Below are 17,333 nucleotides of genomic sequence, written 5' to 3' on the forward strand. Positions count from 1 at the left end.
TTTAATGCAAAGTTTCGCTTTTTATTTTGCATTGCAGTTTGCTTTTTATTGTTTCTACATGTATATAAAATCTTTTTTTATTTCTTTTAATGTGTTGTGTATTTATAAAATTATTACTTTCTTTGTTTGTAGTTACCTGTATATTTATTTTTATGCTTATAAGTATATGAAAATGTATTTATTTTTTTGTTTGAATTCTTTACAAGTTACTTACAATTTGCTTTTTAATTCAATTACTTTTATTATATCCATATAAAATTATTTTTTTCTTTTTACTATGTAAAGTTTCACTTTTTATTTTGCATGGCAGTATGCTTCTTATTGTTTCGAAATGTATTGTTTATCTTTTAAATTTTTACGCACTATGTTTGTACTTAACTGTATATTTTTTGTAAATGCCCCTTGGGCGTATTGTAAAATTAAATAAATAAAAATAAAAATATGTTTTGAATAGAAAAGTATGTATTCACTTAATATTAATTATGCAGGTTAATCACACTGATTGAAATTCTGGTCAGTGTTCCATTCCCCAAGGATGAACAAGTTACCCCAATTAAGGTGAGATTTAAAAAAAATGTTTCTAGTGTACAGCCAAGGTCTATTATAGAATTTATTGTATTTTATTATAACTAAATTTGATGCAAGAAAATAGTCAGTTGTTTATTTATTTTATTCATTATCTATATACGCCCAGAGAGCTTTTACATAACATACATGAAATTAAAATTCAAGCGTTTTATGATATAACAAGTTAATATGTAGATACTTATTTAATAAACAATTTTATTTTTTAAAAGTACCGAATGACATTATGCTTTATAGATATACATAAGTAATGATAAAATATTTCAGAAAAGTTGGTAGGTACATAATTATATGTGTTTAAAAAATTATAACATTAGAATAATTTAAGTTATTTTGATTTTATCGCTGTAAGAATTTTTACTCTAAAACTGACAATGGAAAATGAAACACTCAATTTCTCCATACTTATTGCCGACGAGTCGGTGTAGTCGACTATTGAAGAATTTACAAAATAAGTATGTCTACTGGACGCTATCTACTCGGACGCTAAGATATATCTGATTCAACAATAAAATATTATTTCAAAAATTGTGTTGTAAATGTTAAAGAATAATTTCATTTGTGAATTTTATACAATTTTTTCAGCAAAGTGAATCTCGATCATCAAGTTTATCGTTGCTGAAATATTTTGACCCCGCGGAAAATAAAAAGAGGCAAACTGATAAATCTAAAACAACTTTAGAAGATGACTTTGTGCAGTTGACCGAAGTAGAGGCTAATTTTATAATGGGAGGTAAAATAAATCATAGATAAAATAAATATTTTACTATAATAAAATATTACTTTTATAGAGGAAGAGTAAGCAGAACTACCTATTTAACAGTCTTTCCTTCTTTCATTAGCCGGTATTATTTCAGTCGGTTTTTTTATAACACTCAGCACATTTGCCTACCATGCAAGAGGTCTCGGGTTCGATTCCTGGCATGGTTGATATGAAATATTTATTTAAAAGGGTGTTTTCACACTAGAATATTTTATAGTCCCTGGACTGGTACCTGAAGCGTAAGACTGATCATCTTACCTTCATGTAACAAACATGATCAAGATACGCTGCAATTGGTAAAACAATGCAGTGCCCTACGCACCATTAGGTGCGGGAGGGAATGATGATGATGATGTATTTTGTATTTTAAAATTGTTAATTTAAACATTAAAATTGGTTCGACTCTGTGAGTTCGGGCATATCCGATATATCCATTGTTACAAAACTTATGTTAACTGTCTTTTTCATTATTATTATTATCATTATTCGTTATAGGCAAGCAGCCTTTGCTGATCTTTTATTAATGTATTTTGTCTATATCTCGTGTACTGCTTTTTGTCTGCGTTCTTCTTCCTTCAAAAAACCATCCAAACGGTTTTTGAACTGGTTGACGGTTCACGTGTGTACAATTATTATAAATCAGTAAATAAATAAATAATCATTAATTTGTCTTATATTAATTTTTAGAATTCACTCTATGCGTAATGAAGAAGTCTCTAGAATCTCCGATGAAATTAGAGGGTGCTAAAGTGCATCGTGTCATTTCCTTTGCCTTGAATGGATTAGAGCTGAATGCCGTACAGCGAACTCTAACCCTGGAGGCGAGTGCCCGTCTTGGAGGAGCGGATCTTATACTTTACCGCTCATCTACCGCTGAACCACTGCATCTTGTCCGAACACCACGAGGGGAAGAAGATTTGAGACCTTATTTATTCTCGGTTAAATACTGTAATGTAAGTCTAATACCTTATATGTACATTGAAAATGCATCATTACTACATTGCGATTTCAATTTTATGTTCAGTTTTAAATAACTTCTAATGGTGCCAATTTGCAGCTTTTGTTTAATCTTACTTTTTAACCAATGTAAGCTAAGGATTAGCCGACATCTGAAATTGCAGTTTATTGCTGAAACTTGCAAAATGGTATGCAATATATCATACTTACTACATTCGTGGATACACATACATTCATAGAAATGTATGACAAATTGGTAACTTATTTGCAGAAAGATGCACTATAACCTTTTTTCGAACCACATAAAAATATTTATGGAGTCCAATATTATGTAACTCTAATACCTGCCCATGTTCTAAAATATATTTTAATTAGGAGAGGTTTGTTTTGGAATTTTTCTGGATTCAATACCATTTCATTACCATAATATTCTCATTTTGATTTAAATAACCTTGATCTTTTTGTTTTATACATTTACTGCACAATATCTATGGATAATTGAATTTGATGGTAGAAATGTATAGCGCAAAGTAAGTTTTCTTAGGATTGAGATTTTGTCTCCTTTTTTCAGGTAAACAAGATTTGTCCTGATTTCCATAGCCGTTATGGATCTGTCGAACAATTGATAGAATTAGACTTTACAATTCTACAACTTTTATTGCATCAAGAAGGCATTCGTCAGTTGATCACCATTGCAAGTAATTACCAGGTAAATTTATCATTACTGGATTGTAGACAAGCAACCTTTGCTGGTACGCCTATTTTAGAACACCTTCATTCTTCATTGATCCTTCAACAGATAATATAAGCTGTTTTTAAGTTGATTGACTGTAGTGGAATGGACCACTATGTTTAGTAAAAGTTATTTCAGTTTGAAAACCCTGCTAGAGAAGATGTTTTACTTGGGGTTGAGGCGGAATTGGGGGCAACAGAGCTTCTAGTGATCAACCCAAAAATTGGTGACGGTGTAGCACTTAAAAAATAGTAAATGTTGAAAAAAAATGTTGAAAAAATATATTGAATTTTATTTTTGCTTTTCAAAATACTACAGTAGAACTTTGTTTATCCGAACTCCAGACGTCTAGATTGCCAAATATCTGGATCTTTATCGGGAAATAAAACCTCGAAAGAAGGACCTCGCTGCTCGTAAATGAGCTTTTTCGTCAAAGCAATTAACTTTGCTGGATATGTTTAAGTAAGTTTTAATGTTATTTCAATTCGCTGTATTATTTCAAAAGCAATCAAAACGTGATCTTAGAGTAAATTATATCATATTTTTCACCACAACAGGCCAGGAGGCCCAATTACAGTAGTGAATTACATCACAGAACGCCGAGGCTTGAGAAAAATCACATTTATTTTTTTGGGTTTTCACCGGGACCCCAGAACCTTCCGTGTGTGAGTCAAGCATCTTGACCACTACACTACGGAGGCCGCCAACAAAAACAAATAAAAACATTGCCTTAATTTGAGGGTCAATCCAACTATCCGGACTTCTGCATATCCGGATAACGTCTGGCACTTATTCATCCGGATAATGCGATTATTGTATGAACATAGTTATGTAGACAGCAGCCAGCCATAAAAAAGTGAAACTGAGATAATAGCACTTTTATGAAAAGAGTCTGAAATCTACACAACAGTTCTAATGTTTTTGACTTGACAAATGATAAACAACGAATACATCAGGTTTTTTTATACTACAAACAAGAATCTAATTATGTATTTGACCAGTTTAAATGATTTTTAGAGTACTGTGGATGTTTTCTGCGTATTAAGAAATGCCGTTTTTATTTATTTAAAACTTCAAGTATAAAGAATAAGTACTTTGGCGGATTTATTGCTAAAAGCAATATCTTCCAGCCAACCAAAAAACAGACTGGTCAAAAGAAGAGATTGGTCAAAATTTTGTACTACCATAAATATATATTAAAAAATACATACATATGTTAAAATAATATATAAAAAAAACCTAATTAATTGAAAATACCAGCTGTTTTTTAATTGGGAGATAAGGCTTGCACATATTAACATTAATATGTTCATTTTTTAAAAAAAACATTGTGTTATACATATTAAATGATGAGGAAAATGTGGGTCAGATAATGAGTTTGGAAGTTTCTGTGATCGACACTATTTTCAGAAGATGATTATTACAGTTTTAACACCAATATCTCTTTTTTTCAAAATTGTGGACTGGCGGTTTTCTGCATAACTACGTCCATATGATTGTAAAAGTGTATGATTTTGTGAGTTGATATGTGTAAATTCGCAGTAATTTTATGGGATTCATAAGAACTGCTTTATTAAAAATATAAATATACATTTAAAAATATAATATTTGTTATGGGTAGTTTTTTTTGCTGTGGACTATTATTTGTACTTGTGTTGTTCATAATGATTACATGGTTGAAATGTTTATTTCAGATGAGATTAAATGCAGTTCAGGGTTCTAAGGGGCATATGGCTTCTGCTGGTACACCGCTATCAACCATTCTTGAGGACGAAGAAACAGCTTTTCCCAAACCGGGGAGGGCCACTCGTAAGTCCAATACATAATAATCAAACTTGTTTACATAATATAGACTCACTACATTAATGAACTGATACCAGTTTTTTGAGGTTTTCTGGGTTATTGAGCCGTGTGTCTTGAAGTACTTGACATATCTTTTGTACTTATTATTTTACGTAGTTTTTCCCTATGTTAATCTTTTTTCTTTCATTTATTAGAAATCGCTTCAAAGTTAAAGAAAAGAGGCCATGTAGAGACAATTGGTCTCAAGGTGAACATGGTTATGGAACAGGTTGGAGTTGAAATAGCTACTGAAGAACGATCCTTAGCCCTGATGGCTGTAACGGGGCTCAAAGTGGGACTTATCATGAAAAATTCTTATACCCAAGTTAACGCCACTTTGCAAGACATTAGGGTTATTGATCACAATCCGGCCACTATACATAAACAGGTAAAATAACTTTATACAAAATTATAAATACTGTGCTGATATTGCTGTGCAGTATTGAGTAAAACACTAAAATGTATGATACTTTCAAAGTTAACCCCCTTTTTCAATTATTACTATTTTAATTTGAAGTGAGCCTCTTAAAGCTGATTTGCTTAAATCTATTTTTAACTAAAGTTAGTCGTTGACGGTTTTTTATTTGAATTATCTGTTGTATTTTTTTCTGTTATCCGGTGATCTTTACGTAAATTACAAAGTGTATTTTTTTTTTTTTTGTAAAAATAAGCCTTTGTCCGGCTCCGTGATTTATTCGCTAAGATTATAGACACATGATGGTTCTGAATTTGATTCCCGGTAAAATCTAAAAAATTCAAATGTGATGCTTTTTAAAGCCTGGGTGCTCTGTGGTATAATTCACCGCTGTAGTATTGAGCCTCTTTGCCTGTTATGATGGGAAAAAATATGAATTATTAATATGAATTAATTAATTATATATATAATTATACTGATTTTTGGCTGCCAAAATGCTAAAAATGTGGTGCGGCAACATTATAGGGTATAATTGCAGTGTCAAATACGACATATGATTATTGTTTTTTTTACAATAAAAAGGGGTAATTAAAGTATCTTATTAAAAAAATTAGATTCATAATCGATTTTCTATGTTTAAAAAATATTAATGTTAGTAAATATTAGTATCTAACCACTTACCGACTTTTTATGTCTACCGGTTTCGAGACATACCCGCCCCTTCTAAAATACACATTCACCTTTACAATCACCGTATTATACACAGTATTTATGAAAAAATACATAAATTACATGCATACTTATAGGGGAATGCAATCATCATCGCATCCAAACATATGTTTCAGAATGTGCGGGGGTGGGGGGTTAGGAACAGAAGGGGCTAGGAGGTTAAAAGTTATATGATTGGTTAATTTTTAAATAAAAACTGGGCTATGTTGAAAAGGTATTTGAATGTGTGGGGGTGTGGGCTAGGAAGCGGAGGGGCTAGGAAGTTGAAAGTTATACGATTGGTTAATTTTCAAATGAAAAGTTGGCTATATTAAATGGATAATTCATTATTTACTCAAAAAATAATTATTGTATTGAAATATCCCATGTATGTTTTTTTGTAGATTCTCTCAATTGTTGGTGGTGATGCCCTAACACTGCAGTTGGTTTTGTATAATATGGATCATTATACCAACGTCGACAGCAATGACATGACAGTAGATGCACAAATTAGTTGTATACGAATTGTATTTCTCAATTGGTTTGTAACATCAATGTTGGTGAGTATTTTGTTCATTTTATCAAACGATGAAGTTTCATGTTTTTTTTACTGTATTATTTTTGAATATTTTTTCATGTTATTTTGATGCTGCTGCAATTTTTTCAAATGACCATTCTTATTATTAATTGTAAGGTCACCCCGCCACTCTTTCCACTTAGTTCTATAAAATCCACACTTTTTTTCTACTGGTTAATTTTGTGTGATTTTGCAGAGTTTCCTCAACAATTTCCAAACCGCAGTTGAAGCTATTAAGAATGCTTCGGCAATGGCAGCCGAATCTGCAAAAGCCAATGTACAAAACGCTTATGAAAAAGCCACCAAAGTAGCCATGAACGTTCGCCTGAAGGCTCCTATTGTTGTTGCTCCAGAGAACTCTCAAAGCGTCTTTGCTATTATGGTTGATTTTGGGTACATATCCTTGACAAACAAGTTTATTGATCTCAACGTTGATGTGAGTTACCATTTTTAATTTTAATGTATTTGTAACCCTTTAACCATCCCTGGCCTTCAAATTTTATCCCCTATCCTCTTCTTTTCCTGAAATAATTGTTTTACATGGTTTCAACTAATTTTATCCACAGAGATCTCCCAGTGTTTTGCACCAATTGCGGAAATTCAATAATGAGGGAAACAGTTATGTATGTAATATTACAAAAACGCATTTGAGTTCATGTACACGGCATTTGTTGCTTATTAATTAATGGACTATACCACAATCATTTTATGCATTTTCAAATTTAATTTTAAATGTTTTTTTTAAGCTGTAGGTGTTATTCAAACACATTCATGATTTATCTGCTTGTTTCATTTTGCATATTTACAAAACTATTTATGTAATTTACACGAATTATTGCTCAGGTTAAATGTTATATAATTCTCAGAAATATTTTGAGACAAGTAATGAATTTGACTCTTCAGTGATTTTATTGACAGAGATAAAGAACCTTTTTGAGAAGGGAATGTGGAAGTCTACTATAAGGATTTCTTATTGATTGGTTTGAGCGGTCACTTTCCATTAGTGTGCAATACAGTTCTGTGTGTGAAATAAAACCAGAATCCTGGACGAGTGTTTTTGACTCGATGTCTACTCTCAAGTGAAAATCCTGAAAAAGAAAATCAAGCGGAGATTAGTCCGCCATGTAGTGTAGTGGTTGGCGCGTTTGTCTACCATGCTTGAGGTCCCGGGTACGATTCTTGGAAGGGTTCATGTGAAATATTTGTTTCAAAGGTGGTTTTACACTGAAATACTCCACTGTCCCTGGACTGGCACTTGAAGCGTAAGACTGATCACTTTACTTTTGTGTAATTGATGATTGAGGTACGCTGCATCTGGTGTACTAATGCAGCACCCTATGCACCATCGGATGTGGACAAGGATTTCTACACTCTGTGCCGTCCACCATTCTAATAAAAGATTCAGCTCTACAAAAATGAAAGAAGTTAAAATATTTAAATAAATTGATGTTTAGTAAAGGTGAAGTGGTAAATGTTGCAGTGTGCAAGGTGATCACTTTAACCCATTCGAGGGATAAGACTCTGTAAAAAACTATGAACAAAACAAATAGACAAACAAACCGTCATGTCATTTCACTGTAGAGGTGGGCAGAGTGGATAGAACACCTCACCACTCCTCTATATAGTTATTTCGCTTCCTCCTTCAAGTATTCGTTGGACTTCTCGGTTTTCCCCATTTTCCGCACCCATCAACATTCGTATTGAAAATCCTTGTAGCCGTTCTTTTACTGTCCATTTGCTCTACATGTCCAAACCAACAAACTAACGCAGCACCTCTTTTTTTAATTGGTCAGTTATTCTTTTCTCAGCCTTGTAAAAACCTAGATTTTCGTATTTCCTTCGCAAAGAGGCCTTCTATCTCTGTTGAAATATCTAATACTTCTCAAAAGGTTTTTTAATTTATGCAATTTGATAATCCCACCGAATTTAAAAAACTGATTACAATCCATATTATAAAAAAGGTAATTCATTTTTGTAATGCTATTTCTCTTTTGGCTCGTTTCTTATTGGTTGCCGCTTTGATTGGCATTTTTAATTATGTGAATATTTGATTGATACGATTTTGCATATTATAGGCCGAGCAACATCCTGTGGTGATAGATGAGTTGACTTTAGCTCTGGATCAATTCAAGTTGTCTAGAGTGATGTTAACACCCGCCGTGGATGGTGTCAGTAATGAAAAGATGTTACTCAAACCGACCACCTTCAGCCTTATCGTCAAACGGAACTTGTCTTGTGCCTGGTACAGTAAGATACCTGACATGGACTTGTCGGGCAGAATGAAGGCTATCAAGGTAAAAATATTATCAGTTTTTACCTGTTGTCTGCAGAAAAAAATCCAGTGTGTGCGAAATGAACCAGAACTTTAAAAAAGGATTTTCGATTTGATGGCTACTTACAGGACAAAATCCTGAAAAAAACATTTAAGTGGGGACAAATATGTTTCTTAGAATAGTGGTTGGCGCATATCACCTATCATGCCCGAGAACCCAGGTTCGATTCCTGTTAACCCTTTATAGGACACCAAGAACATTTTAATCGGCTTGTGGTCCTGTGGCTAGTGTCGCCGACTTACAGATCAAAGATCCGAGGTTCGAATCCTACTCTACCTCAACTTGATCTCCATTTTCTAATGAGTTATATACAACTCGTAGAAAATGCCCCCCGAAACTGAAATATCTACGTAGATTACAGGAACATCTATATTTATTTTTATTTCTAAATAAAAAAAATGTGGGACATGAATATATCACCAGAATTTAAGTATTTATTTTCTAATATTTCATATTAATAGTAAGTCTTATGTCGCAAGAGTATCGTAATAACGTACACTAATAGGTCAATCTTTCACTTTGCTTTTTCAAATGCAATATGTTTGATATCTTTAAAAAAATATGTATTTGATAAGAATTGCAATACGAAATATGAGTCCTATAAAGGGCTAAAGTCAACATAATATATTTCCTTGTCTCCGGACTGGCATGAATTGAACGAATTGAAATAGACTCTATTTGGTGCATTAATGCAGTGCCCTATGCACTATCTAGTGTGGATAGGAGTATGGTAATGTCGTGTTATTGCGTTATAAAGATAATTTTAAAACCTAAAAAACTCTAAACTTGTGTAGTTGTCAGCCCATTTACCTACCAAGCAAGAGGTCTCGGGTCTGATTCCTGACATAGCGGCTGGTATGAAATATTAATTTAAAAATATGGTTTTTCTCTAGAATATTTCATAGTCCCTGGACTGGCATCCGAAGCCTAAGACTGATCTTATCTTCATGTCTCAAAAGTGATGAAGATACGCTGCAATTGGTGTACCAATGCAGTGCCCTATGCACCATTAGGTATGGAAAGGGAATGATGATGATAAAACTATGTACTTATATTTTCGTATTATGTACATAAAGAATTCAATGAAAAAATAAATAAATATATGAATGCATGGAAAATAGCAGGTTTGGTGATATTGCAAGAAGTATTGTTTAATAGAGTTTTTATAAAAACCACGACAATTTAAAATTTTTGTTACATGGTTTTCAATGTTTAATGTTTTTAGCTTACTGTTGGTAATGAAGATTTTAAGATGTTAATGAAGGTGTTATCGGAGAACTTAACTGAAGGTTCTCAAACAAAAGCTTCCCCGGAGATACAGAAGACAGTTCTAAAAACCAGTGTCAGCATGGAGTCCTCTAAAGGCACTACCATTAAACGAAACGAAACAGCCATGGCTGCAGCCAAGAAAAAAGAACCTGATGCTCTTGCTACTACCAGGACTGTTATGAAGTTCACCTTCACCATGGACAGTCTCACAATCGAGATGATGACTAAAACTTCCCCAAATGTAAGCATAGATAAACAAAAGTATAATATATAGAGATGCCCAATTATATGTAAAAACATAATACGTAATATAATATATATGTATAAGTATGATATGTAAATATGTATATTATATGTGTGTATGTATATGTATGTATGCATATATATATATTTATGAATGCATTACACAAGTGCTCCGACTTAACACGGATTTTTTAACGACTTGGGAAAAATTTACAGGTATGGTTCATTCCTGTTTGTGTCACTAGCTTTGATCAAAAAAAATTTTTTTTTAACCATTAGTATCAATTTATTTTAACAATATCAATTTAACAATATTTAATAAAATACCAGTTGAAATTTGTGAAAATGTGATTAAAAATGTTATAAAAACAGCAAGCATTTAGCTAATAGAGGCAGACATTTAGCTGATATTGTCTTCCATACCCTTTCCAACTTTTCCCTCCAATAAATTATTTCAGGAAGCTGAACTTTCGAAGCTACAGAAATCTGTTGCCAGCAATGTCTCAAATATGTTTTTATGCGCCAACATTCATTTCCTAAAAAAATAAATAGATCTAGTCAAAGATTGAATAGTTTACTTGAAATCCCTTATTGTAAATCCAGACTCGGGCAAAGACGCTCTTTTTTCATAGCTTCAAAACTGTTCAATTCATTTCATAAGGACAATATGATAGAGATTAATTATTTAAATATGTTTCGATTGAAATTTTTGTTGAAATTATGGATAAAAAAACAGATTTAAGTAGCTTATTTTTTTAATGAATAGTTTTAATACCAGCACTCATTTTTTAACTTTTTGATATCTATCGTATTCTTCCAGCAGCCTTAATTTCAATTTGAAAATAAAATGTATACCCAGACACAGGCCACGCCTTTGTGAGATTTTTTTTCGTGATAATTTTGTTGTTATAAATATGAATTTTAAGAAACCTGTTTTTCTTAGTCTTAGATTAATGGTACATTTATAAATGTATTTTTACAGTCACAAGTACAATCACCGCTTGGAAGCTCAGATGAAGTAGGCTTAGCACGCTTCAGCCTACTTCTGTTGTCCATTAAAGGGAAAATGCTTTCCAACGACTCCATGTACACTTCCCTTCTCCTGGTGGACTGTCTCCTGGATGACCTGAGGCCCAATCGCGAGTCCAAGATAACCCGCTTCATGTCCAGGAAGGCAGAAGCCGGCAGTGAAACCTCCATTAGTAACATATCCAGAGACACCGATGAAAAGTTGAGGAGTATGATTGATGTCACCTACACTCAGAAACAATCTGATACATTCAGTAAGTGCAACTTTAGAAATTAATCTGCTTTGGAAATCTCAACTTTCTTGTATTCAATTATTTTTGAATATTTCAATAACATAATGCGGCCCTAAGGTGGCCTCCGTGGTGTGGTGGTTAAGACACTCGACTCACACGCGGAAGGTTCTGGGTTCGATTCCTGGTGAGAATAAAAAAATTAAAAATATGATTTTTCTCAAGCCTGGGTATTCTGTGCTGTAATTCACCACAGTAATTGGGCCCCTGGCCTGTTGTGATGAACAAAAAAACAAGAAAAAAAAATGTTTCTAGTCCAAAATCATCTTAATTTTAACTATGTGGTTTACAAAATGTTTCAAAGAGAATTCGGTGTTGGCTGTGTCGGATGCGAAGTCGACAGCCTGCAAAAGTTGAGTGTTGTCAGACCTTGCAGTAAAAATCACACGTATTCTCTTTTACCAAGAATTCTGAGTTATGGTAATAAATATGGACCAATCGTTGAGATTTTATATACATCTTTGAATCATTTTAGAATAAAATTATCAACTCTTCTGTTTCAGTGGACGTCCGAATATTTAGTTTCAACCTGATTCTCTCTATGGACTTCCTTATGAAGATTGCAGATTTTGTGACTAGCGGTTTATCTGTAATGAGTCCACCTCCTGTACCCACGGCTGATCAGCCTATCGAGGTTATGGAAGTTGTTCCTGTTAAAGTGAGCCATTCTCGTCCTACCAAGGTAAATCAATTAAAAAAATAATAATTTGGTATTTATCTATACTTTAAGTAATAAGTTTCAATAAAACAATATTAGCCAACAGATGCCCGAAAATTAAGTTTGAAATAATACAGTAAATCACAGTAATAGCTGTTATTTAAAAAATAATGTTGTTTGTTTCTGATGCAATGAAACGAGTATGGGTTTTCGTCATTTGGAAACATGCATGCTGAATGTGATATAATGCATCAGAGGCACTTTCACAAGTTATTATGAATTTAAAACTACAAATTCAAAGAGCATTATTTGAACAATGTTGTAAGAGGTATTAATTAAGAAATAAAATATCCCTAGATTCCATTACTTATATTTCAACAAAACCGGCTTAAATCCTTACTTTACTACACATTAACTATTTTAAATATTTTTAGCTATCGAAGAAAAGTTCCCGATCAGGTAAGGAGAGCTCCAAGGCTGGAGCTAGTGTAGTCTCCGTATCTGCTCCTAAACCGCAGGCCAAGGGAATGATGACCATCAATCTCAAGGTGGAGAAACCAGACATCATTCTGGTCGAGTGTATGGAGGGAAACAAGGACTGCCAGGCTCTCGTGCTCAATGTAAATATTGTTATAAAGTTTATATTTGAAGCACTAACTTTGTGGTTATTTTATTGTAAATATTGTTATTTAAAAACTAATTAAACTTAACACATTGATCATCCGGTTCATTTAGCAGATCTCTTCAAATTACGAGCTTAAAGATATTCAAACTGTTACCAAAAATCTAATATTGATTTGTGCCTGAATTTTGTACATTTGATTGACATGTTATTGTTGTAGTGTAATTGGGTACACAGTCTAAATGCATTGTTTTTTTAGTTATATGTATAGATATAATGTTATGAATCAGACAAAATCAATATGGATTTCGAGGTGTTGAAATATTTTTAGATAGGTAGGAAAATGTTATGCATAATCAAAATGATTTGGACAATAATTGACATATATGTATCTATTTTCACAAATATTTTACAACATTATTTATTCCATGTAAGTTTTTGAGAACATCTCCCAGTCAACTAGTTTTTTCTTTTTACAGAATGAAATATCGTTCAAGATGAGGATGACAGAAGATCAAAAAGTAATGAATGGCTCCATTCAACAGTTCCAGCTTTTTACTTGCCGTTTTGGAAAGTAAGACTCAACATTATGTTCATTTTATGTACTAATGTGTTTTTATCATCCAGTAAAAAAAAAACAATCTTGACAGTTGAAATAGTAGCTCGGGAGAGTAATTCACTTACCATTTAGAGTACTTTACAGCAGGGATGGCCAATTTTATTAGACCCGAAATACACTTTTTACTGTTCGGAGTTTTTTTTTTTTTTTAAAGTAAAAAGAAATATTTGCGTTCTTATGATTTGCCCAAATATTTAATTTTGACGGCCATTTTCAACGAGTTGTAAATAACTCACTATTAGAAAATGGGAATCAAGTTGGGGTAGAGTGGGATTCGAACCACGGACCTTTGGTCCGTGAGTCCGAGATACTAGCCACAGGACCAGAACCCGATTTTTATTTTTTATTTTTTTTATTTAATAGCATAATTATACATTTTTACAATTTAAAAAAAATTTCACTTTTTATATTTTTACTAAAACTAAAATCCCACCAAGCCACTTTTTGTAGCTTGTTGGTGAAGATTATATTTATACTGACTTAATAATATTATTTACATTTATAAAAACAATGAATAACAGATAAAAATTAACAGCCGGAAAGATCAGAATAAACATGTTTATACAAATAATAATATATAAATTTATTTTTTAAACACAAGAAAATATATGAAAAATTAAAATATTTACACCTAAGCTACTATTCATATATTAACTCTTGATCGAGTAGCAACTCTCTTCTTTTGCTCTTGTTACAATGTGAGTTAAATTTAAGTTCTTTTGGTAATAAGGTGATTCAAAAGGTTAACAATCATCATACCCCTATCCAAATTCAATGGTGCATAGGACACTGCACTGGAACACCAAGTACAGCGTATCTTGATAATGTGTTACATAAAGGTACGCCTCAGTGCCAGTCCAGGGAATATGCGATATTTCAGTGTAACATCATATTTATAAAAAATATTTTACAACAAGCCCGTTAGAAATTGAACCTCGTACCTCAAGTATGGTAGTTAAAAGTATATAGTGGAGAGTGGTCAGCCGTGAAATAGACTGCGTCTTTTGAGAGAAGGGAATCTTGCCCGGCAACGAGTTGTTTAAATGCCTTTTTAATCAAGACTGGAGAACAAAAAGGAACGCATGTACACCTGTCAGTCGGGAGACGAAAAGCGAGGGGTGAGCCGTGAGGAGAGGGCGGAGAAGGGATTCTGGCCGGCTGATGAATGGGAAACCCCCGGACAAATAGTTGCGTTGAAAAAGAAAGGGACTCGTTTGCAATAATATGATAAAAAACGTCATGCGCAAACAGAAAACACTGTATTTAGAAGCGTATCGCGACACTATGTAGACAAATGCTGAATGTGTTAGATTAGATAAAAAAATACAAATTAGAACCTCCTGAATAATCTGCTTTAATTTCAGCAGGACTTCAAATATAGATTACATTACAATTACACATGTAAATATTTTTGGAAAAATATAAATAAATTGATTTTTACAGGTCTGGCGTGCGATCCGCCGGTCGCTATTCTGTCTTAGTGCCTTGTGACGTGTCTCTGAATGCTTCCGCCCCAGGAAATAGAGGATGGCACGTGGATATCACCTTGACCGATATAATACTAAATGTGTCGCCAGGTTTGTTTATACAATAGATATTGATAAAAATCTCGGGGACTCATCATTAATGAGGACTGTACAAAATAGATGATTGCCCGCACACCCTAGGAACAATCCCTCACACCTTCATTAATCTAACTTTTACACCGATAGTTTGTTCTTTTCCACTATTGTATACATATTAGTTGATATTTTCACTCCCATACTAAGCACAAGAGCTCATATATAGATATACATATTATAATCAGCGTGAGTGCATGGGATGCATGAATGTAGAGTAAGCGAAGTCGGTATGTTAAGACGGAGTGGTATGGCATTCTACCCTCTCTGCCTACACCTACGAGGAAACGGATTGTTTGTTTTTTTTTATGATGAAGTGAACTTTCAAAATATATTATTTTGCTTTGTTTTATTGCTAAATATGAAAATTTCAAAATGTGTGCCTATAAATTTAATTTTGAAAATTGTTAGTCTCTATTAATCTACATTCATACTGTAGAATCTGCAAAAAAAATTGCTCTTTAACAATATAAATGATCTAAAACAAAAATAACATTGTCATTCCAGCCACAATTGAATTATTGAATCGAGTGATGGTGACCATGACTAAATCTGATGACGCCGCACTGACACAAAATACCGTCGCTGTTTATAAAGATTTATGGGAAGTCAAACCGTTTCAAGAGTACATGTACTGGTTCTTGAAAACAGGTATGGTAAATTCACCATTCATTACTACTTCAAAATTATTGACACATCTTAAAATTATTATTATTTTAATCTGAATTATGTTTTATATAGAACTAGCAGAGGATGCTTTAGAGGGAGGTAGTTTATTTAATGAGACTCCATCATCTCCTGTTGTGGCTCCCGTGGCCGGAGAAATTTGTCTCCTGGCTGCTCCTGTTATTATACTGTCTATAGAGGCTGGTCTAGGCACTGAAACTATTCCCATGTTGACTATGCAAGCTTCTTTGCAGGCCCAAATCAAGGACTGGAGTGGCCAGGTTTGAAAAACTTGATAATATTTTACCAATCTATAGTGATACTGCATTGTAATAACAAGTGATAATTTTAAGCTCTCAAATTTGTACATTCAGTGACCTAAAAATTATTTCAGTTGAGTATGGAATCCACATGGTCTATGCAACTTTCTTACTATAATGATTCTCTGGCATTGTGGGAACCGCTTCTTGAGCCAGTTGAAGTGTTGAATGAAACTGTTTATGAACACATTCCGTGGCAGTTGAAAATGCATGTAAGTGATAATTAAACAATTTTTTTTTACTGTTTTATTATGTAAACAAAATAATAAGTAGTTTGGTACTAGGATGGTAACAACTATATTCATTTATCTAATTATATCAAACATAAAAAATAATCATCTAGGCATCACAATATGTTTTTTTTTTATTTTCGTTAAGATGCTATCCGTATTTTATCTGCATTCCGAGAATTTTAAATTAAGTTATTTCATACTTTTGCCCATCGCCTGTCAAATAAAATGCACTCTAACGTTGCTTATTCTGTAAAACATTTTAACCTATTAATTAGTTTAATTAAAAAACTAGGTAGATCCCTTAATTTATAAATATAAAATAAATTGACTGTCCTAGCTCAGCGGACTTACTGATTAACAGAAAGACACATTTTTTTGTTTGAAAGTGCTAACTATTTTATTCAACTTGTTTCTAGGTACAAATGAATAAGGATGCTCCGAAAAGCAATGGCAGCCTGGCCACTTCTCCAGTAGGGGATGAACACTTAGATCAGGGGGAGAGAGAGATCATCCGACCCCAACCGAGTCTTGCTGTCGAGTTCACTAGTTCAGAACCCCTCGAACTCACCATTACCAATACCGCGCTTCAAGTAAATATCCCACATATTTCTCTTTTTCATTAGTTACTTTGGATTTGATTGGGATGTGAATAAAATGCCCATTTGCCTAATGTTTTTGGCCATCTAACAAAAATTGAAAAAAAGTCATAATTTGATGAAATGTAGACCACAAAAAAAAGTTTACATATAATATTTTTTGTCATAATTTTTTACAATGCCCATTATATCTAATAAATTTATTTTATCCGGATGCCATTTTTCCAGGATTATTTTATTAAATTCTATATTTGGG

General features: G+C 33.0%; 1 protein-coding gene across 1 annotated transcript in view; it reads left to right on the forward strand.

The window, feature by feature from the left end:
• Vps13 (vacuolar protein sorting 13C) overlaps positions 1–17,333 on the forward strand; it is a 68,065-nt gene that overhangs the window by 17,733 nt on the left and 32,999 nt on the right. The window contains exons 15-33 of the mRNA XM_088243395.1: positions 489–558; positions 1,171–1,318; positions 2,036–2,301; positions 2,877–3,014; positions 4,733–4,847; positions 5,036–5,268; positions 6,408–6,563; positions 6,777–7,016; positions 8,656–8,874; positions 10,139–10,423; positions 11,408–11,708; positions 12,248–12,426; positions 12,837–13,022; positions 13,504–13,598; positions 15,087–15,220; positions 15,770–15,913; positions 16,004–16,209; positions 16,323–16,460; positions 16,898–17,071. Coding sequence (XP_088099521.1) covers positions 489–558; positions 1,171–1,318; positions 2,036–2,301; positions 2,877–3,014; positions 4,733–4,847; positions 5,036–5,268; positions 6,408–6,563; positions 6,777–7,016; positions 8,656–8,874; positions 10,139–10,423; positions 11,408–11,708; positions 12,248–12,426; positions 12,837–13,022; positions 13,504–13,598; positions 15,087–15,220; positions 15,770–15,913; positions 16,004–16,209; positions 16,323–16,460; positions 16,898–17,071 — 3,427 coding nt within the window. The remainder of the gene's footprint in view (positions 1–488; positions 559–1,170; positions 1,319–2,035; positions 2,302–2,876; positions 3,015–4,732; positions 4,848–5,035; positions 5,269–6,407; positions 6,564–6,776; positions 7,017–8,655; positions 8,875–10,138; positions 10,424–11,407; positions 11,709–12,247; positions 12,427–12,836; positions 13,023–13,503; positions 13,599–15,086; positions 15,221–15,769; positions 15,914–16,003; positions 16,210–16,322; positions 16,461–16,897; positions 17,072–17,333) is intronic.

The sequence above is a fragment of the Micrasema longulum genome, unplaced genomic scaffold (genome assembly GCF_059751315.1).
Source record: "Micrasema longulum isolate JH-2025_06_02 unplaced genomic scaffold, ASM5975131v1 h1tg000210l, whole genome shotgun sequence".
Classification (NCBI taxonomy): Eukaryota; Metazoa; Arthropoda; class Insecta; order Trichoptera; family Brachycentridae; genus Micrasema; species Micrasema longulum.